The sequence below is a fragment of the Symphodus melops genome, assembly GCF_947650265.1.
Source record: "Symphodus melops genome assembly, chromosome: 11".
NCBI classification, from domain to species: Eukaryota; Metazoa; Chordata; class Actinopteri; order Labriformes; family Labridae; genus Symphodus; species Symphodus melops.
The window spans coordinates 9487368-9508110 of NC_136701.1; the positions used below are offsets into that span (position 1 = coordinate 9487368).

Below are 20743 nucleotides of genomic sequence, written 5' to 3' on the forward strand. Positions count from 1 at the left end.
GGCAGCAGCTGTCACCGTTTCCCCCTAGAGGGCCTGGAAGGAGTTCACAGCAGTGGGAAAAACAAGGAGTGGCAATTTTAAGATACACTGATCATTTATACTACTCTCCTTTCATACAATTGAGAGATATTAACATGAAACAATTCTCTTTTTAATGTGAAACTTCTGGAAGGTTTTCATTCTGCGGGCGCTTTCAACTCTAAACTGTATATAGTGATGGAATTTCTCTTAATCGATCTGTTTAGATGCAGCATTAAATTACATTTACAGTTACATTACAGTTCTCATAGTACTCGTGCATAATGTATACAAAAGTCTTCATCATCTTGGTGTGTTCAAAGACTCCTAACCAAGAGTTTTGATCTGTTTTGGTAATGTATTAAAAACACTTCATCGTCAACAATGCTACAAGTTTAAACAATTGTGTAACTGCAGGACAAGTAATTTGGGCTCTGTTTGGTTTTCACATTTCAGCATTTATGTTTGAAAAAAGTACTTTCACTTAAAATATTGTAACTACATGCTGTGATTTTTATTACGCCCTTTTTTTTAAAACAGTTTTTTTCATGCCTTTATTTAAAGATAGAACAGTAAATGGAATCAGAAATCAGTAAGGGAGACAGAGGGGAATGACATGCGGGAGGGGATCCACAGGTCGGATTTCAGCGTGGGCCACCCGCCTGGAGGACTATAGCGTCCGTATGGGTCACGCCCACTAACCACTAGGCTACCCCATATTACTTATTTTTAAGAAACAGAAAAACATTGTTTTCACCAGTGGAGTGTTTTGTAGTCTTCTATAAGCTTGTTTAGTTAAACATCTGTCCTCCACTGTTTAAATGGCTTAAGATGACTTAATAACAGTAAGTGATTAATCAGCTAAAAGAGTCAGATTGTTTTAATGTGTTGGGATTGGTTTACCAGTTTGATTCCTTTCTCTCCAAAGACACATAAGGGATTCTTAAAATATGGCCAAAAAATATCCAAAGAGCAATCTCAGAACGTTTTATCACTGGAAGATTATCTTGAGTAATAAATCTAATAACACTCCAGTGACATGTCATTAGATATCAGTAATTTGACTCAAAATGTGAAAGTAGAGGTGACTACGAGTCCTGTAATTATACTTCAGCACAGGAGAGATCTAGCAATTTAGAATGAACACGTCATATTCATGTCTTTCTGATCTTGTCCCTTGCTCTTTGGTAAATTCTGTGACTAGTACTTCTCCAGGAGCATATATGCACATTTCTTGAATGTAGACCACAAATGTGGCCGTGGTGCATCCTCGAATGTCTTAGTTGTGTATTCATTACCACATTTATTATTACTGTTGTTCATGCGCTGTGCCTGTGGTCTGGCCCTTGTGGGTGTCATTGCCCAGGGAGACCACACGAGAGCATCAGTGTGCAAACGCTCACCTTTGTCAAATACTGATGTCTCTACATAATATCCTTCTATTGTTTGTTTGTAAATGTCTGCATGTTCTGGGTGGACTGTAGAACCAAACTGAATAAATAAAGTTGTCCAAATCTAAAAGAACAACTTGCAACTCGAAATTACTTTGAATTTACTTCAGTACATTTCAAAATGCAGGAAATAATAATAAAAAAAAACTTTACATTTCCAAAATCTATTTTCAAAATACATTTTTTTATTGGTTTATGATGACTGATGAAATACTGTTATGTATAGGCCTATGGGTCCAATAATAAATTATCTTGAACTGTAAGAGTATTTAAGCTTTACAAGTAGCCTATGGATTCCTAAAATGGATTTAGAGATAATTTTATCAACGCTTCTGGGAAATGAGACCCCGGACAACAGAAGCTGTACATGCAAGTAGAAAATCAAGGAACACAATTTCTGAGAAAGAGGAACTTCATTTTTGTAATCAACAAACAAAAATAGTGTTTCTCACCATGGGCCAAAACGTTGTTTTTGTGTAGACAGTCAAGGAGGAGCACACACACAAAAAGTCCTGCAGGCATTAGTGCAAAAACACTACAACAACAAAAATAGACCTATCAGAAAATAAAAAAACTGAAGTATAATCCGTGGAAGTCAGGCTCCATCCATCAGTCTATGCTTGTTATTCACTAAAACTATTGGGTTGAGTAGTCATGGAAAATAAAAACCAAAACTGAAATATCTGACTGTACTGCTACAAATTCATAAAAATACTTTAAAAGAAATATTTACTACACTTTCAAACAACTATATCAATTAAAGTACAACATAAACTCAATTTAATTTAAAAAGTTGGATTATTGAGGTCCAGTTGCTATGGCAACAGACTTTTCTCTGAATACTAAAAATCCATTCTAAAAAATTTAACTTTATCTGGCATTGTATTTGAAAGATATCGCTGAGCAATTTATACAAATATTGTTTTAGTTCAGATACTTAAAGGGGAGTTGGCAAAACATATTTTCATATATTTTCCTTTTTTCATTGCCACAGAAAAACTAAAGTTAACGTAACGTAATGTAATGTAAATTTGAAACAAAAGCATGACCTGTGAAGGAATCCTTTTCAAAACGCAAAATGAAGCCAAGTGTAACTCTTACAGGATTTGTTTGTGGGGAAGTTTGATCGCGTGTTGCTCATATCACATATCATCATATCACTCAGCACAGACGAAAGCCCTCAGATCGTGTGGAAATTCCCCAACATGCTATCACTGAAAAAAAAAACTGCATTGAAACAATAGAATGCATTTCCTCTGAGGCCGACATCCAATCTGTTCTCAGGAAACTAATCATGATTTAACAGGTATAGATATGTTGCATCATGATTCAAACCTTGGAAACACGGACACGATTCTCTCACAAAAGAAAAGGGTCAACATGTGAAGGTCCTGATAGCACATCAACGCACCCATTTTTTCATTTCTGAACAATGCTCTTAACATTTTTGCAGTTGTGGAAAAAAAAAATCTTATAACACCCACAAAGATAATATCACTCCTAAAACCAAATGTCAAAATTCAGCAAGTCAAACTTTAAATGCCATTCACTGTCAATCATTATTCAGTTAAAACACTCCGTTAAAGCATGAACAAAAGAGAGGAGAAAGTCCTCTATATTCACATATTACTCCCCACTGACACAGTTAAATAAAAACGAAAATTCAATTCTAAATGTACAAAAAAACTTGTGTTTCATTTTGCTACTAACAGTGCATGTCAGCTCAGTAGCCTTTAGAGTCACTCCTTCCTTGATTCTGCATCCTCCTTCATCTTCTGCTCCTGCATGCGGGTGCGAGTGGAGCCTGAATAAAAACGAAAACCAGGATTTAAAACTAAAAACACATGAGGGAGACTTAAAGTGTTAAAAAGGCAAAAAGAGAGCTGAAGGTAAAATTCTGTTTACTTACTCATCTCTGCGAGTTTCTGAATCAGTGTCGAATCTCCTCCAGATTTGCTGATGATGGGAAAAAAAAAAAAAAAAAAAAAAAAAAAAAAAGAAGAGGTGAGCTTCATTTCAATTGGTTCAATATGTACGGTTTAAAAGAACACCAGTGGTGACCAACCTGCCGTCAGCTTCATCTTGTCCGTCCACATCGAAGCGTAGCCTCTTCAGAGGTTTTGGAGTGGCGCCCAGGTCCAGAGTCCTCTTAAAGGAGCGATCGCTGCTGTTTACCATCTGGTTGATCTTCTGGAAGCGGTTGGACAGCTGTGGATGAAAACAGAATAAAAAGGGAATCCAGATATAATAATGACCGTTCCAGTTGTTAAAATGAGATGATCCTTTTGTAATGCTCCAAAACTAGAATGCCTACCCCAAAAGATTCACCGATAGATACCAGCATTCTGTAAATACAAAACAGACAGTTGAGAAAAATGATCAGTAGATATTATTTTCTAGATTAAAGAACATCTGAATGGCCATTTTTTTAAAAACATTAGAAGGAAAATTCTTGGATGAATATACCTGGAGCGAGGAGTCATGATACCCGGGGACATGCGGGAGCTCTTCATAGGGGAGATGTACACGTTGTTGCTTCCAGGCACACGCAGGGGCGAGTTGGGGAACTTGTAGGGGCTCCGTGGTATTTGTGGGATTGGAGAGAGGGTGGGTGGCTGCAGAAACAAAGCACCAGCAATGAGACAGAGTCAGAGTACACATTTGAACCCATCTGTCAATTTGATAAAAAAAAATAAAATAAAGGTGAATGTGGTCACGTGTCTCACCCTGGTGGATGCATACTGCAGGATGTTGGTTTTCAACTTCTGCATGAACACTTGATTGTAGAAGATGATAATGGAGTCATAATGGCCCTCCGAGATCAAGACATGCTTAAAGGTCTGCAACAAACAAAATGTCACACAAATCTTACGAATTAAAAATCATTTTAATTTTTTATTCAAAGTTTGCATCAGCTTTGAAAATGGAAAGAGGTATCCATAGCAACCAGAATCACCTCTTGATTGGTGTTGGGCATGTTCTTGTACGCCGTGACGATGGTCTTGAAGCGGAGATCAACACTCTTCACTTTACATATGGCGTACATGGCGGACATCATCAGCTATCACAAACAAAAGAAGAATTAGTGAGAGAGGGAACAGGTGAGAGAACGAGGAACTGAAAGAGAGAGCGGCTGTTTCTTTAGAAACCTGGTCGAGATGACGGTCTCTCATCAGCTCGTGCTCGTGCTGCAGAGTGTGCTGGAACAGGGTCCATATGATGGGCTCCAGTTCAGGGTGAGAGGACAGCAGGTAGGAGCAGAGCATCTTCAGCCTTAAGTAGGCCAGGCGGTACACTACGGATGGAGGAAAGCATGAAGGGTCAGACTAAAAGAAAAGCCCAATGAAATACTAAATGATATGTGATCTAAGGGGAGAAAAACTATCTTCCATATACCATGTAATAACTCATGGGGATGTTTGTTAAATTTACAGCTTATCTCAAACTGGAGATGAGTTGGCACAAATTAGGTGAGTGTAATGAATTAGAGTTTGGAACATGGCAGCGTTTGACTTGACAGAAGTTAACCAGAATAACTTGATGTGTAAATTAAACCAACAATGTGTGAGCGCTTGAATGACAGCTTACATTTTTTATAAAAAAGGCTGAGAGAGTTGGACTTCGGGAGTCTTGGAGTCTGACCAGCAGGGTTGGCCGGAGTCTGAGAGCTGACCGTGGCCGAGGACTCAGGAGGCAGGACACGATGGCCCGGGCGCACGGGAGACAGATACCTGCAAAGAAAATGATGAAACCCATCATACCATGGCCAGAAGGTTTACTACAATAAGGCATGAAAAGCAGAAGTTCAAGCTCCAGACAGAAAGACTCACAGGAAGAATTAGTCATGGAATTTAACAGATCATTTGTTTCTTTTTTAATGTTATGATGCAATCTTTATACTTACTGTATGACTCACAGGGGTTTTGTACAACAGTAATAACATTTTGACAGTCTTAGACAGATAGATCGTGGGATGGCCGACTTACAGGTCAGCTGCAGTGTGGTTGTGCTGCAATGGTTGGCTAAAGTTAGCTGGAGTCTCCACCTGCTCTGCTGCTCCGCCATCATGCTCCTGTTTCAGCAGCTCAAACAGCGGGGAGTCCTGCCAAGACATTAACGTGTTTTTTTTACATTGACCTAGCTGGTATGATTTAACATGAAAACCCCCCAAAAAACATGCACATTTACATGATATTAGAACAATGTTTGGACATTAGAGGAAAACTGCAGCTCGAGGAAGCATTTTTATTTGACCTGTGAAACAAACCTGAGAATTCAATTCCAACACTGGAACCAGAGGAAACTATGGCTTGCTCCCCTCTCAGATAATGAAAGCTCGACTGTGTTGTTGGCATGAAGAACCCTCAGGCACATTCAGGAATGTTATGAGGGAACAGACTTTAGTTTAGTGTTTACACTGCAGTGAACTTAACCTAATAAATAAGAGTGTGGCAGTTAATAAATATCAACGTGATCAGGAAAACATTTAGAATGACAGTTTACACACCAAATGAATTTGCAATAACCCAATGGCTAATTTGTAACTAAAGGCAGATAACACTGCTTCATGTTGACCCAAGGACACACCCTGGAATCTACCTGACAACAATTACAGTAATGAAAGAAGTCCCAAACAATCCTTTGGTTTAAAGTACAAAGCATCTAGACACTACACCGCACAGATATTCATTCTTTCAACAATACAAAAAAAAAAAACTGCTTTGAGATCATTCGAGGAAGTTGGTGTGGTTTCCTACTCAGCGTTTTTCACAGTCACTGCAGGTACAGACTTGCTGTGAGAACATCTGCGGGACCTGCATGCCACACCCGGCTGACGCCACACACATTACAAAAGTACTCTTCATATTTAACTACTTATTATTGATAGCAACGCTTCAATGTTCTCATTGCATTCAGCAGCTATGAAGCTAAGCCGTATGCTGTGTTAGCAGGGAGAAAAATGTCCTTCTGAAAATAGACACTTTGCTTTTGTGTTTTATGAGGACGATCTCAACACATCTAAAACAGTTTTTAAAAAAAGGCCCTAATTTCAGTTTTAGAATGAAAATGAGATCAAATGTGATGGATCACATCACTCATGGTATCAGGGTCTCATTCAAATCAATTGAAGGGCAAAAAAGAAGCAGCAAAAAGAGAACTTTGGACCTGATTTAGGCTCCTCCCTCTTTTACGACAGCCCAGCGAGCTGTTTGTGGTGGAGCCTCGGATTTCAAACCTGCTACGAGGTTAAGAGTAAGAGAGCTGTTCCCCCCTTAGGCTGCTGCAAGGACAGACAGGAGGACGAGAGAAGGAGAACGACTCGGCTGCTCACAGCTGAACGGAGGCACATGACTCCTCTCTACGACGGATACACATTGCAACAGTCCTCCGTGAGAGAAAAAGGGAAGAGACGCAAAAGCTCCCTCAACTTTTGGATTACTGAAACTGACAGCTGCACTTACAGAAACGTAAGTTTGGATACTACTTCTTTCTGGGGTTGCTGCAGACTTTCTTCTCCCGGTATATTTTACAAAGTGAACACTTGATACGACCTCACAACTACATTTTCCAACGCAGATGAAAAGTGAATGTTCCCCCTCCTGTAGCACAAGGTTTGTTCAACAGACCGGACTGGGTCTGTAATGCATCAGACTGAGGATCTCTTTTGGATTTTTTTTAAATGTTTGAAACTTTTTATCCACATCGAAACATGAATAATAGCAATCAACAAATGGGTCTTATGGGCATGAACCAAAATCACATGAATTGCACCAAAAGTGATGAATTCAAGTACCCTCTTTATAGCTCTGTTTTCAGCGTGGTCTTTGTGGTAGGACTTATCTTCAACCTGGTGGCTGTGTATATTTTTGGCTGTACACTGAAGCTGCGGAATGAGACCACGACATACATGATGAACCTCGTCGTTTCGGACTCTCTCTTCGTCCTCAGCCTGCCTTTTCGGATCGTATACTTTGTTCAACGCGAATGGATGTTTGGAAGTGGGCTCTGCAAGATATCCGTCGCCCTCTTCTACACCAACATGTACGGCAGCATCCTCTTCCTCACCTGCATCAGTGTTGACCGTTTCTTGGCCATAGTGCACCCATTCAGGTCGCAGGCTATTCGTACAAAGAGGAATGCCAAACTGGCCTGCTGTGCAGTGTGGGTGATGGTGCTTTCTGGAAGCATACCCACTGGGTTCCTCTTAGATACCACTTCACCCACAAATGCCAACTCCTCTGCACACTTCTGCTTTGAAAACTACTCCAAAAAGCAGTGGAAGGCTGAGCTGTCGAAGGTGGTGGTGTTTATCGAGACCGTTGGCTTCATCATTCCTCTGATGCTCAATGTCTTCTGCTCGGTCATGGTGCTCCGGACTTTAAGGAAACCCCAAACCATCAGCCGTGGAAGTAACCTCAACAAAACCAAAATCCTAAGAATGATTATTGTCCATCTGCTCATCTTCTGCTTTTGTTTCATTCCCTACAATGTCAATCTCATATTCTATGCCCTGGTCCGCTCCAATATATTAAAGGGGTGTGATGCAGAAGATGTAGTTCGAACCATCTACCCAATTGCTTTGTGTTTAGCGGTGACCAACTGCTGTTTTGATCCAGTTATTTACTACTTTACCTCAGAGTCCATTCAGAGCTCCATCAGACACAAGTCCACAGTGTGGCACAACGGTGCCAGGCTGTTCGACAGGCTGCATACAGACAGCTCGCAGAGCAGTCCAACCACCGCGACCAAAAGCAAGACCCTGAGTTCTCAGAGACCCAGAGTGTGCGTCAACGAGTCGACTGTGTGACGCTAGCTCGATTATGTCATGCGATGAATAATTCATTGAGTATTGTTGGTAATACTCGATTTGTATCGGGGGACGTAGGTGGAAGCAGAGTGGCCTTGAAGATCACAACAACACACAAACACAATGGTTACTAAGGAGTCACTCTGTCGTCTACTGGACGCCACAAAGACGTTAGACGTTGATCCCTTCAGTCAATAAAGAAGGCAAACGTTTCAGGAGAGACTTTCATAAACTGTGTATTACTGCATAGGTTCCCTTAAAGGACGGCAGTTTACATCTCAGATGTTAAAGGAGTATTCATTCTGTAAAGAGTTTTTTTAAGATGGTGTTTATTCCATAGTGAGGAAAATGGTGCTGCAGATAAGTATGAGCTGATGTTGTCTGTGTAGACTTTCCCCCCTGGAGCTGATTCTCCTTTAGGGAAAATACTGCTGTATCATGGCTCATCCAGTATTAAACTCTTATTATGTTCTTTGTTGTTCACTTTGTGACCTTACTAAGACTGTTAAGCACTCGATAGAGCACTGTGCTCTACAACAGCTTTTATCTCTTTATTGAAAGCTAATAAAAGTTACTTGTTTCATAAAGTGGAGTGTTGTGAAATATTTCTCAAAGTAAAGTATCAGTAATTCCTATTTCACCGTCTTTGAGTGTAAGCCAATGATTTGTCAAGACCTGTTAGTCATACAGGTACTAACAGCAGCGCGAAAGTAGTAGGCCATGAGACAATCCTTTTTAAAATGTAGATCCCATGTATGGTAAGTATCTGACAGCTTTGTATCAACGCCTAACAAAAAATGAACAGTGCCTCATCAAACACGTGTTCAGAACAGAAACACAAAGCTTTGTTGATTTGTTATGAGAAAAATCCAGCCTACGGTAAGGTGAAGGCTCGTCTGGGCGTAAATGGAGAAGAGTGCAGCTGGTATGCATGTGAAATATTTCTTTCTTGTAAAAAAAAAAAAAAAAAAAAAAAAGTGCTGCAAGACCGAGCACTACTGCATTCTTGTTGCGAGGCTTAGCCTGAGGGTCTGCACTGACATCAGTCCACTCATCCTCAACACTACGCTGAAGAGTTGAGAAAACAAAGGCGAGCGACAACATGCATCCGGAGAGAAAAGTATGTTTACTAAATAGATGAGAGTGGTGGTAACTGAAAGGAAACAGAAACAGTCAGCTTAAAGATACTGACAGCTTCTCACTTCTCATTTTTCCACATTTAGACTTTCTATTCTTATTCATGGCAAACAAATATAATCACAACCAGACAGCAGAGATTTACATTTGCAAAATATGAGAGTAAGGTCTAGACCGGGTCTTTATGTCTTCAAAAACAATAAAATGACTGAGTGACTAAAATGGAGAATTAATTCTGTTAAAAAAGCATCTGAAATCATTTAAAACTACACACCATTTTTAAACGAGTGAATATTAAAACTAATTTTGATATCAGAAAAATAGAATCATTTTGTGATAGTGAAATATGACTGTTGCTGTTTATTTGTCTTTTTTTATGAGAGGAAAAAGAAAAGGAAAAGTAAGGAAAGGAGACAGAGTGGAACAGAGAAAAAGAAAGGACACGGCTCCAGTTTATCTACTTATAAACTAACTATTATATTCATTTGAGCTACGGAATCAAATGTGACCATGGTTCCATCCACAAGCCGAGTTTTGACAACAGTGGTTGTTAATTGATTATTTATAAACCTTAATAATTCTTTTTTTAAAAAAAAAAAAAAAAATTCATAAATTGCAAGTAACTCAAACATTATTCCACTTTACCTCCAACTGAGGGGAAAGAGTTTAGTGGCATTATGAACTATTGAATAAGTCTCTTTCAGTCGTCACTTCAAATCATAACAAGACAGTGAGGTTTATATATTTTTAGGTTTAGATTTGAAAATTGTCTCAGCAGAGCGAAGCAGTGTGTAGATACTGATACAGTATGTCTTTGAACATTACATTTACTATCATCAATATGGTCTAAAAACTTGATTGGATTGAAAAGATGTGCCAAAAACAATCATTCTACACAAGGTTCATTCTCATTCATTCACCTTTAACTTAACGTCTGCGTATGAAAGAAATGATTTCATGATGTCTCTTGGGCTCTGACAGCTGTGGACTGAGGCACCTGTACTCAGCCGATATAATACAAGCCCTTGTTTCAGTGCGTTGTTGGTATTCCTCTATCAGCTGGCTAACAAACACAGTTAACAATTAACTCCAATCCCATGATGGTTTATAACAGGCAGCCATAAAGGGATCAGAAGCTAATGACACTATCTGTGAGACTGTCAGACTCTCTGAGACTGAACCCAAACTAAGAATCTATTTAAAAAGGCAGTAATTGCCTTTTTAAATAGGTTGGAAAAAAGAGGGGCGAGAGAGAGAGAGGGAGAGAGAGAGAGGTGTGTGAGGGTGGGTGTACACTGTCATCACAGCATCCTAACAACGATCCTGCTGCCGGACACCAGCTGACCGGATAAATGTCTTCATCAAAGCGTCCCTGCATCGATCACATCCGGACACACCGGTGAGTGTTGTTGATTTATTTGTGGTTTTAAAACGATTGTGCTCGCATGAACACAAAACATGACAGATTTCATTGATTTTGTTATACTTGAAAAAAAAAATGGATTTAAAGTAACCTTAAAGAAATCATTTAAAAAGTCTATTTGAAAAAAAATAATACAACAAATCACATGCAGTTTTTATCAATCAGCTTGCATTAAGATCACTGCAAGAGAAACAGACTCAACATTGTATCTGAATTATGAGGAATCACTAGAAAAAGGAGATTCAGTTTTAGTAGGACTAAAAAGAGAAGTCTGAAATGTGTTTTAGAAAATAAAATAGTTTCATCAAATGCTTTCTCCGAGATTTAAAGAAAACGTCTTCAAAATTTAAACTGGATGGTGAATCGTCCCAAAGTCTCAAAAATGGTGATGGTACGTTTTCAATCAAAGAAAGACGCTCCTGACTCTGAATGAAAGACCAAACATTTAATATACACTAAAACCTACTGCCTTCATTGTATTTAAATGAGGGACTCTGAATATGTCAATCAAAGGTTAGCAGCTTTGTATTTACTGCAGGGTGAATGGATCACAAAGTGAGATCTTTATTTTACACCACGGCATGTAATGAATTCAAATGAGTGCTTGTTTTATGGGAGCAGGAATTGGCTGTTAAACTTTATTGTCAGAATGCGTCTGATTGTCGTCTTGCATATCAAATATTCATTAACCCGTGTTAGCTCACGTAGTATACTCATGTCGCCTCAGTATATTTACTGTACCTTCCATAAAACAGCAGACTTTTGTGCTTTATTAAGTTTTAACTCGTCACAGGTTGAACCAGTAGAACCTTCAGAAGTCATTGAAAGTGTTGGAGCAGAAAATCTTTTGTGGACATGGAGCTGTGGAATACGACAGACGAGCCATTCTCACTTCTGCCTAACTGCACGGTAGACACCAGCTACCGCTTCACCTTCTATCAAGTGTCTTACAGTGTCATCTTCCTGCTGGGGTTGGCAACAAACAGCCTGGCTCTGCACAGCCTGCGTAAGTCGTCCAGCGCAATGAGCAGCACCGCCATTTACATGGTCAGCCTGTCTGCTGCGGACATGTTTTTTGTAATCTCTCTGCCTCTAAGAATCTACTACTACAACCAGAGAGCTAAAGACCCCTTCAGCTGGACTCCTGGAGGAGCTTACTGCTACCTCACCTTCATCCTCAAATACATCAGCCTGTATGGAGGCATCTTCTTCCTGGTGTGCATTGCTGTGGACCGTTACTTAGCTGTAGTGCACCCTCTGGTGACTATGCACTGCAGACAGCTTGTTGCACAGCTGCTGAGTGGGGGGATCTGGTGCCTGGTGCTGGGACTTAGTATAGGTCTGCCTCTGCTGCACTCTGCAGCTGCTCACCAACATCAGCCCTGCCTGCTGGATCCGTCCTCTCACCGCCACCGCACCGTCATCCTGGTAGCTCTTGGCTTGGCATGTGGGTCCTTTTTGCTGCCAACGACGGTTCTTCTCTACAGCTACTGCCGAGTGCTGAGCGTGCTTCGCCAGCCGAGACGCCGCTCTCGCAGCCACAGCCGGCAGCACACGCTCAGACTTATTTACCGTGTGCTGGGTGTCTTCCTGCTCTGCTTCCTCCCCTATCATATCAACCTCCTGGGATACACGCTCACACACGTGGGGCTGCTGCCACATTGTGGTCTTACCAAGGTGACCAGGGCTGTGCACCCTGTGGTGCTGTCTCTCGCAAGCTCCAACTGCTGCCTCAACCCACTCGTCTACTATTTCTCCAGCAGCCTGGTGCACAGGGAGGCACTTAGAGGCGGTAGCAGCACGGCTAGGTGATATGGACCAAAAGTCACACCTCGATACGTTCTCACTGAATGGTGATATTCGAAATGTCTTACACTAACAGTTAAGGCTGGTTCACACGGCAGGATTTTAAATTGTCGGCCAATTAAATTAGAGACCACACACATGGTGATAAATAGTCGAAGGTTTTAAAGTTTTGGTCGTACAGTGTGTGGTGTTCGGCCACACGGCAACAGCAACACACCACACATGAACCGATTTCACTCGCGAACTTCCCCCGATCAGACGGGAAATCTCGCAAAACCTCTCGAGATCAAACGTGATTCCAGAGTCAACAAACGGACGAAGAGGATGTAACAGGGATCGTTTGTGCTGTTTTTATCTGAAAAAACACGTTTTAAAAAGAGGCGTCTGTCAAAGGAGAGGAGACAACGGGAGCATGAACTCTACTTGCTACATGATATGGAGGTGAGTAGTTGTTTTGCTGCCGGTGTTTCCTCGCCACTACGTCACCTCGCTTTCTGATTGGCTACGCGTCACATTAAACAGGCTTGTGCTCGTTTTCTCCTCGGGGGGGAAACACCACACATGATGAGAGATCGGGCCAAAGCAATCCAACATGTTGAATATCCCCGATTTGAGATCAAAGCGGTCACAACATTCTTCCGACCAGACGAGAGCGGTCTGAACACACCACACACGGCAGGATGATTTTATAAGATTATTTTATGATGATCGGGGCGTCTTTAAGATTATCGGAAGGAGAGAATCGGGGCCAAAATCGGCGTAATTATCCTACTGTGTGAACCAGGCATTAGTTCATCATGGACATGAGAATAAACGACCTGTTTGTGAAATTAATTAATTTTCTGCATCACAAAATAAACAGTGTTTTGTTATCCGTTCTTTTTTTTAGGGAGAAAAAGAGAGAGAGAGAGAGAGAGAGAGAGAGAGAGAGAGAGAGAGAGAGATGTGTGTGAGGGTGGGTGTGTACAGAAGACGTGTGTAACGTTAATCTAATGTGGGATAAACGATAACATTATTGATGATATTGTCTTACCCTATATCTTGTTTGAAAATATATCGATATATATCTTAAAAGCTCAATGTATCACCCAGTCCTAGGTACAGATCATTTGACCAGTGATAGAAACCTTTTCTTGTAAAAAAAAAAAAAAGTAGTACTATTCCTGTGTACATTTCTTCAAAGACAGCATGGTGTGTGATTGAGACATTGTTTAATGTGGAAGGGTTAAATACGTTCAGCCCACAGCACATTGTGAGACCTGAAGCAGTCTGAGGTTTAGTGCTTTACATAGATGGATGTTTTTAATTCAGTTATTTTTGTCTAATGACTCTAATGTGTCTGTGAAATTGTGAGAAGCAAAGACTTTGAAGAGTAGTCTGAATCATCTGGAGTTTCTTCTAATGTGCCTGTGATGCTACAAAAAAGCTTCTTTCACAGCAGTGTCTGTGTGTGTCTGTGTGTGTGTGTGTGTGTGTGTGTGTGTGTGTGTGTGTGTGTGTGTGTGTGTGTGTGTGTGTGTGTGTGTGTGTGTGTGTGTGGTGACATCAGAACGAGCAGGAGACTAAACTGACCGTCCTCCATGCGATCCTCTCCATGATGAGGTTCTCACAGATCTCCAGGTGCTTGACAATATCTTTGCTCAGAGTGGGGTCGGCCTTGATGAAGCTCTCGATGACTTTGTAGAAGTCAAAAGCGGGGAGGTTGACCACGTCGAGTATCCAGGGGAAACACATGTCTGCGACGGCCGCATCGCCACCTCCATGGTTGTATCCTCCCGTCCTAAAACTGCTCTCTGATCCCAAAGAGCAAAAAACAGACTTAAAAAAACCTGTATCAGACCGACAACACAAACACCAGCACAACTAAATACTAATAGTTGCTTCAGATTTAATCTGCTGCTGCATCTGTGAGTGACATGAGACCAAATGTGGGACAAACCTCCATATGTGGCCATAACTACTTCCAGAGCACAGGCCAAAAGTGAGGTGTGAAATGTTGAGTCATTGAGGAGTTTACTGAAATGGAAATCAAAGAGAATATAGTAGGTTTCTAAATTAAATAGAACTTCTCAAAAAAAAAAATCAAACACAACAAAAGTATTTCACGTTGAAAAAACTGTAAAGCAAATACCTGAAATTTTGCACCGACAGTCGTTTCTCTTCCTACAAATGAAATAAATCAATAAGTGACCGTTGAAGAAGAATAAACAACATGAACATTAGACACTATGTATGGCCTATCTACATGGTTTATGTTCTATGCCAACAAACGTCTCAATGCAGCACATTCATTGTTGTGAGATAAACAAACTTTGACAAGGTGTCATTTTTGAAAAACAAGACAAGTACCGATTTCAGCATTGCCTCCATGATTTTATAATACAGTCTGACACCGAGGGTAAATCTCTGAGGGACAAAAGGGGAGAGAAGAAAGTAATTCAGTTAAGTTCAGTTCATCACGTGTTGTCGTTGTTGCTCATCATCTTCCTGGGTGGAGTTCATACCTGTCTGCCGAGTACGACGCAGCGTGGGCCGACGGCCTGACCAAACCTCTGGCTGAATTCCAGACCGAGTTCCTCCAAGCGCTTCAGCACGCCCTGCGTTGGGTCTACAGTGCAATTCTGTTGACATGACAAAAAAAAAAAAAAGTCAAAGAAGCACTTTTTTTAATGAAGTGTTTTCATTTGAGCCAAAAGCTGACTTCACCCACTTTGAAATATGTAGCAAGGTTCGTCGATGGCTGGTCCCCGCTGCAGGTGAGGTCACCTCTCAGTTGTTTGATGGAAGTCATGGCAGCTCTGATGAGGAAGAACAAACTCATCAGACAGAGCTGGAAGAGATGCAGTACGAAAGGAACCAGAACAATCTGTAATGTGTGCTACAAAGCAGCACCCAAACAGTATAAGCTTATGGACTTTTGAACATTTTAAAGACCAGGCTATAGATAATGGATTATCTTGTGATCTGAACAATGATTTCAACCTGTAGTTAGTCCTGCTTAAATAGGACCACTCTTCTACAGATCTTTAAAAGATACGTCTGAAAGGTTTAAAAAGTTTTTGTTTTTGGATTGGAATATGTTGCACATTCATCTAAATGAGTCCCTCCCAAACGCACACTCTGATAGCTAAACAGCCAACACTGTTTGTTTTGACAACAGGTGCTGCCGAGAGCCGACACAGACACTCACGTCCTTCATGTTAAACAACACCGAGTCGGCTGGTGACTCTGCTAACTGCTCACCTGATGGGAGTCTGGGGAGGGATGAGTCCAGCGTCTTCATCGGGAAAGTTCTTCTTTGGCGTTCTCTCCACCTGTGATCTGAATGCAGGCGGAGATTATTACGCGCCACCTTTAAAGTTAGTAAGAACATAAAAGAATGGAAACAGCAGAAGAGAATAGATTACATCTCCACTTTAGGCACGAGGACAGTCTCATCCCCGTCGAAAAACAGCCGGCCGTCAAAGTCCCGGCTCTTGAGGTAGTGCTCTTCATACTGTTGGTTGAGGTCAGACGCCTGCGGTGGATATAAAAGGAGAAACTTACTCAAAGTGAGATAACACAAGTAAAGAGCCTGTTTGATAACCTGCACTTACTTCTACACATCGTTAAGAAAACATTGCATTGATTCCTCTGTTAAATGAACTAAAGTGCTTTGTGTTTACATTGTGTTACCAGCACAACACTGGAAATGAAAAGTAGGGTGATTTCCCTTTGTGTTCTTTGTAGGAGGCAAACTACTCCTTGTACTGCTACTATTGATTGAGCTTTAAGAGCTCAGCTTTAGTGTCCGTTTACGATGTACCCGGGCCTCTCATAGCTTTGATCAATAAGGGAAGACATAAACTCTTAAAGGGGGAAATGGAACCGTCAAATAAATGTGTCCTGTGTCCTTCTTCAGAGGAGTTTGATGCTGTCAGCAAACAGTAGTGTCCCGTCTCTTGTTTTCATACCTGCCTCTGAGTTATACTACCCTCAAACACAAGCAAGTGGGCCCCTGCTTGAGTACACATTGTCCTGACACCGTGTATGTTAAAAACAAACATGTCTGACCGGCACAGAGAACATCCAACAGCTGTTACACACAAACATTCACCGATATTTAAACCAGCAGAAGTAGTAGTAAAAAAAAAAAAAATAAATAAATAAAAAGAAAGAAAGAAAAAGCCCCCTTACCTGAGGAAAATCTGGAGATTTGGAAAGATCCAGCGAGTCCAGGAAAGCTGAGAAACTGGTCTGGTATACATTCTTCACCTACGAAGAAAATTACGAGTGCAATTGAAATCAAACACTCACAGAGCAGAGGGAAGAGAAATGTGTGTATAATATGTCGGAAGTGTACAGAGAGGGGGGGCTCAGACCTCTTCTGTGTTGCATTCATTCTCATCACACAAGGTTTTGAGAAGCTGCAGATCCACCTCTGGTTCTGCAGGTCGTGATTTGGCTTTGCTCTGGTTGCGACGAGATGTTCGTGTTGGGGGGCTCTGAACTTTGCTGATAGCTGATTCTGAGGGGGAAAAAAGCATCCAAAGGGGTTCAATGTCTCAATAACACTCATAAAGAAAAGTATCCTTTCAGGCAGAACATTATAAAAACAGACTTCTATTTCCAAGGCGGGGAAAAAAAAAAAAAAAAGGAAGCAGAGCAACTATTTTCACAATGAATATACCTTTAAGCCAAAAAGTTATGTTTAATATACAACAACAAAAATGAGCAGTCATGTTGATATTTTGACTAACCTGTTTTTTTATTTCTTTGAATTCTGGATTTTTTCTGGATGTGCACTGAGCAGTAATAAAGGCTGAAACTTACTGTAAAGAGGCTGCAGCAGCTCAGGAGGGCAGCACTTGATACACAACTCCAGAGTACAAAGCAGCAGCTGGAAGGATATGACCAGATCATCCTCCACCTGTAAGGCCCTTCCTGCAGACAGCAGAGATGCAGAACATGAGAAGCAACACCAGAACACTATAGCTGTGGACTGACAACAACTGAACCGTGAATAAGGAGGTCCTTTTTCCAATTCAACCAAAGCCCTTACAGGTGCATGAAGAGGAGGATGAACATGGCAACAGAATAATGCTATTCATGTGTTTTCAGCTCTATCGTGATTGTTCTTCAAAGCATAATCTACCTTTGGCCAGAAGAAACATTGTCCAACAGCTCCGCATGGTCTCCCTCTCCCTTGAAAAGGGAAAGTGAATCATTAATCATGCATGTTCACCACATGAAGACAATAAAAAAGGAGGCTGATAAGAATATTTTACTAATATGGTAATTTCATGTCCAACTTACTTTTCATCCGTGACCAAAGCAAAGATTTTCTTGCATGTTCTGAAAGAAAAGGAAGTATTCAGAGTTTCAACTTTACCCAAAATAACTCGACACGAGTCGAGCACTGAGTCTGTCTTCATGTGAACACTCACTTTTCAAACCTGTGGTAGAGGGCCAGGGTCACGTCATACTTGTTCTCCAGTCGTGACAGAGCTGAGTTCACCTTGGTGCTTATAGTATCCAAGTTCACATCCAGCTTCCTCACCAGAGTCACAAACTGTTTCACACTACAAACATCATATGAATGTGGGTGAGAAGTCGAAGGACGCTTGATAGGCTTTACATCAGGCAGTAAGAACGAGTGCTACATCACGGGCATCAACAACACGACATCACGCACTGTGACTTTAAAGTCAGTACTTACTTCAGATTGACTGCTTTGAGGACCTGCGTTACAGTGAAACAGGAGACGCCCATGTCTGTCGCTGACACAAACAGACATGCCCCCCACAGCCTTTTCTGACTGTCCTGAAATGGTAAATGGTAAACAGACTTGAGCTTGTATTGCACTTTTCTAGTCTTCTGACAACTCAAAGCATTTTTACACCGCAGGTCACACCTACCCATTCACACTGATGGCTGCTTATATGGCCCATCGAGTAACTAATTCCATTCACGCACATTCATACGCCCCTGACGCAGCAGGGGGAGCAATTCAGGGTTAAATGTCTTGCACAGGGACACATTGGAAACATTGCTCGCAGGAGCTGAGGATCGAACCCTTGACCTTCCGATTGAGAGACGACAACTCTACCAACTGAGCCACAGCAAAATGAAATGTAATTATAAATAAAAATATTAATTCGCCACATTGACAAAGGTGTAAAATATGAGATGACTTTAAGTGACTATAAAGTCTCAAGGATGTTACTGCTCACACAAGACCTGTGGTGTCCAGATTGATTCATCTGCCAGTGTCACTATCTGGAGCTTCCTTTCAAAATCTGTGACTACATTTTCATGAAAGTCACCTTTTGTTACTAACCTCGGCATCTGCTTAAAAGGCCACATGGGGACACACTTTAAAGATCTTTTATCCTCATTCTACGTACAGCCTGTGATGTGATCTGTTTTATTTTTATTTCGTTTATTTGAGCTCTCTCCTGGTTGATTTTAAACAAATTGTCCACCAATGTATTTAACTGCCTCATACCTGCCTGTTGTATCTCATGAATTTCTGTTATCTTCTTTTATGTGGTTTTTATTTTCACACTCCGTTTGGTGCGTCAATCTGTTCCTTCTTTCTCTAAATGTTGATGTATTTGTTTTTATCTGTAAAGCACTTTGTAAACAGTTGTTAATGGTGCTATATAAATGAAGTTGTTGTTATTATTATTATCATTTACCTAGAGAAAGTCATGTGTTGAGATGTATTTGGTGTAACAACATTGTCATTAGGTAGTTACAGTCTGTTGCCAGAGTGGACTGAGACAACATTTGGTGAGCTGTCTCCTTCTAATATTAGCCAAAGCAATACGATTTAATAACACGCCATTTCCCTTTACTTTAACAGGACAGCCAACAAGATCACATCCAGCCTGTAATACACATGAACAAATACATACTGCGACTTCTTCCATGTTGTCTTGAACAGTTTTCCACAGCTTCCAGGATTGATCACACACCACGTCTGTCACATGAAGACCTTTACACAGGCTGACGAACTCGGCATCCTTGTCTTTGTGTCTGGAGAATAGAGACAGAAAAGATGATCATGGACAGCACAAACAAAGTCACAGTAAATCCAAACGTGCTGCATAGATTACAACACACTCTCCTGTCTGCCAGAAAAGTGTGGGTTAGAATCTCATATACAGCTTTAAAGCTCATGTTTCACTTTATAGGATTATATGGTTTAGAGACAGCCCTTTAAAGAGCATGCTGGACAGCCGAAAGGTTCATAACACATCACTGACTGATGATGAATAATAGACTGCAGAGTAAACTTATTTTACAAAATAACCTGCTCCATCTCTCACAGTAGATATGCTTCTGCATCGTGAACAAAGTTAACTGTCCTACCTTTTAATAGATAACTCTGGACTGTCCTTCGGGTCCGGAGAGGATCTTTCAGTTTTCAGCTCCTTGTTGTGGCTTGTCCCACAGCTGCGTTTTTTAGGTGGCATGTTGGTGTCCGGTGACCTCACAGGCAAATATAAGGCTTAATACTGAATTGTCTGCAAGAAGCAAAAATAAGGTTTACAACATTTAAAGCCCACTTCACAAGTTCCGTGGCAACAATACAACAACCCTGACTGACTTCCTGAAACCGTGCTAAAGTGGTGTTTGTTTAGTCACACCAGCGTGTGCCGCCGGCGGCATTAGCTGAAAATGTTCGGACAGCCAGCCGCCCCCCAAAGTCCGTGTTCAAAACCCCAGATATACTAACCTCTTCACTGTGTTATTTGAACTGTCTTCAGAGTTTGAAAGATGTTTTGTCGGTAGTATGATTAAGTTTACATGTCACACCTTTACTTTGTTTTTGTTTTTTTATCGCACCCCGTGTAGCGTAACAGTCTATGAGCGTAACGGGCAAACTGCAGGATCACGTGACCAAACGAAAACGAACTAACCCAAAGTCTCGAGATGAAAACGCGGGAAAATGTCTACGCAACATCCGTTCATTTGTGTTTATCCCGCCACTGAGACTAAAGGCTTTATGTATGCACAATGCAAAAGACAAATAGGTGGCTAATGTTTACAGCCTATGTAGGTGACACACCTTCAGCAAATCCAATATTTTATGTTAAAACGTACAACTTGTCA

General features: G+C 41.0%; 3 protein-coding genes across 3 annotated transcripts; 2 read left to right on the forward strand and 1 right to left on the reverse strand.

The window, feature by feature from the left end:
- Positions 1 to 1632: 1632 nt before the first annotated feature.
- On the reverse strand, positions 1633 to 20487 carry rb1 (retinoblastoma 1). The gene is made up of 28 exons (XM_079355730.1): positions 20367 to 20487; positions 20000 to 20154; positions 19543 to 19663; positions 18342 to 18445; positions 18070 to 18204; positions 17939 to 17977; positions 17778 to 17827; positions 17456 to 17566; positions 17005 to 17150; positions 16820 to 16897; positions 16051 to 16160; positions 15887 to 15964; positions 15354 to 15441; positions 15148 to 15264; positions 14993 to 15049; positions 14775 to 14806; positions 14583 to 14659; positions 14216 to 14436; positions 5456 to 5571; positions 5058 to 5200; positions 4619 to 4764; positions 4426 to 4530; positions 4196 to 4309; positions 3936 to 4084; positions 3784 to 3814; positions 3535 to 3677; positions 3379 to 3425; positions 1633 to 3273 (listed from the first exon to the last, which is right to left on the reverse strand). The coding sequence occupies exons 2-28, from the start codon at positions 20101 to 20103 to the stop codon at positions 3209 to 3211; spliced, it is 2727 nt and encodes a 908-aa protein (XP_079211856.1). The 5' UTR covers positions 20104 to 20154; positions 20367 to 20487; the 3' UTR covers positions 1633 to 3208.
- On the forward strand, positions 6579 to 8864 carry LOC306831568 (lysophosphatidic acid receptor 6-like). The gene has a single exon (XM_079355731.1). It carries the CDS (start codon positions 7150 to 7152, stop codon positions 8275 to 8277), a length of 1128 nt encoding a protein of 375 aa, XP_079211857.1. The 5' UTR covers positions 6579 to 7149; the 3' UTR covers positions 8278 to 8864.
- Positions 11693 to 13066, forward strand: LOC306831569 (lysophosphatidic acid receptor 6; the record flags this gene model as incomplete). The annotated part of the gene is made up of 1 exon (XM_079355732.1): positions 11693 to 13066. One exon carries the CDS (start codon positions 11693 to 11695, stop codon positions 12647 to 12649), a length of 957 nt encoding a protein of 318 aa, XP_079211858.1. The 3' UTR covers positions 12650 to 13066.
- Positions 20488 to 20743: the final 256 nt, after the last annotated feature.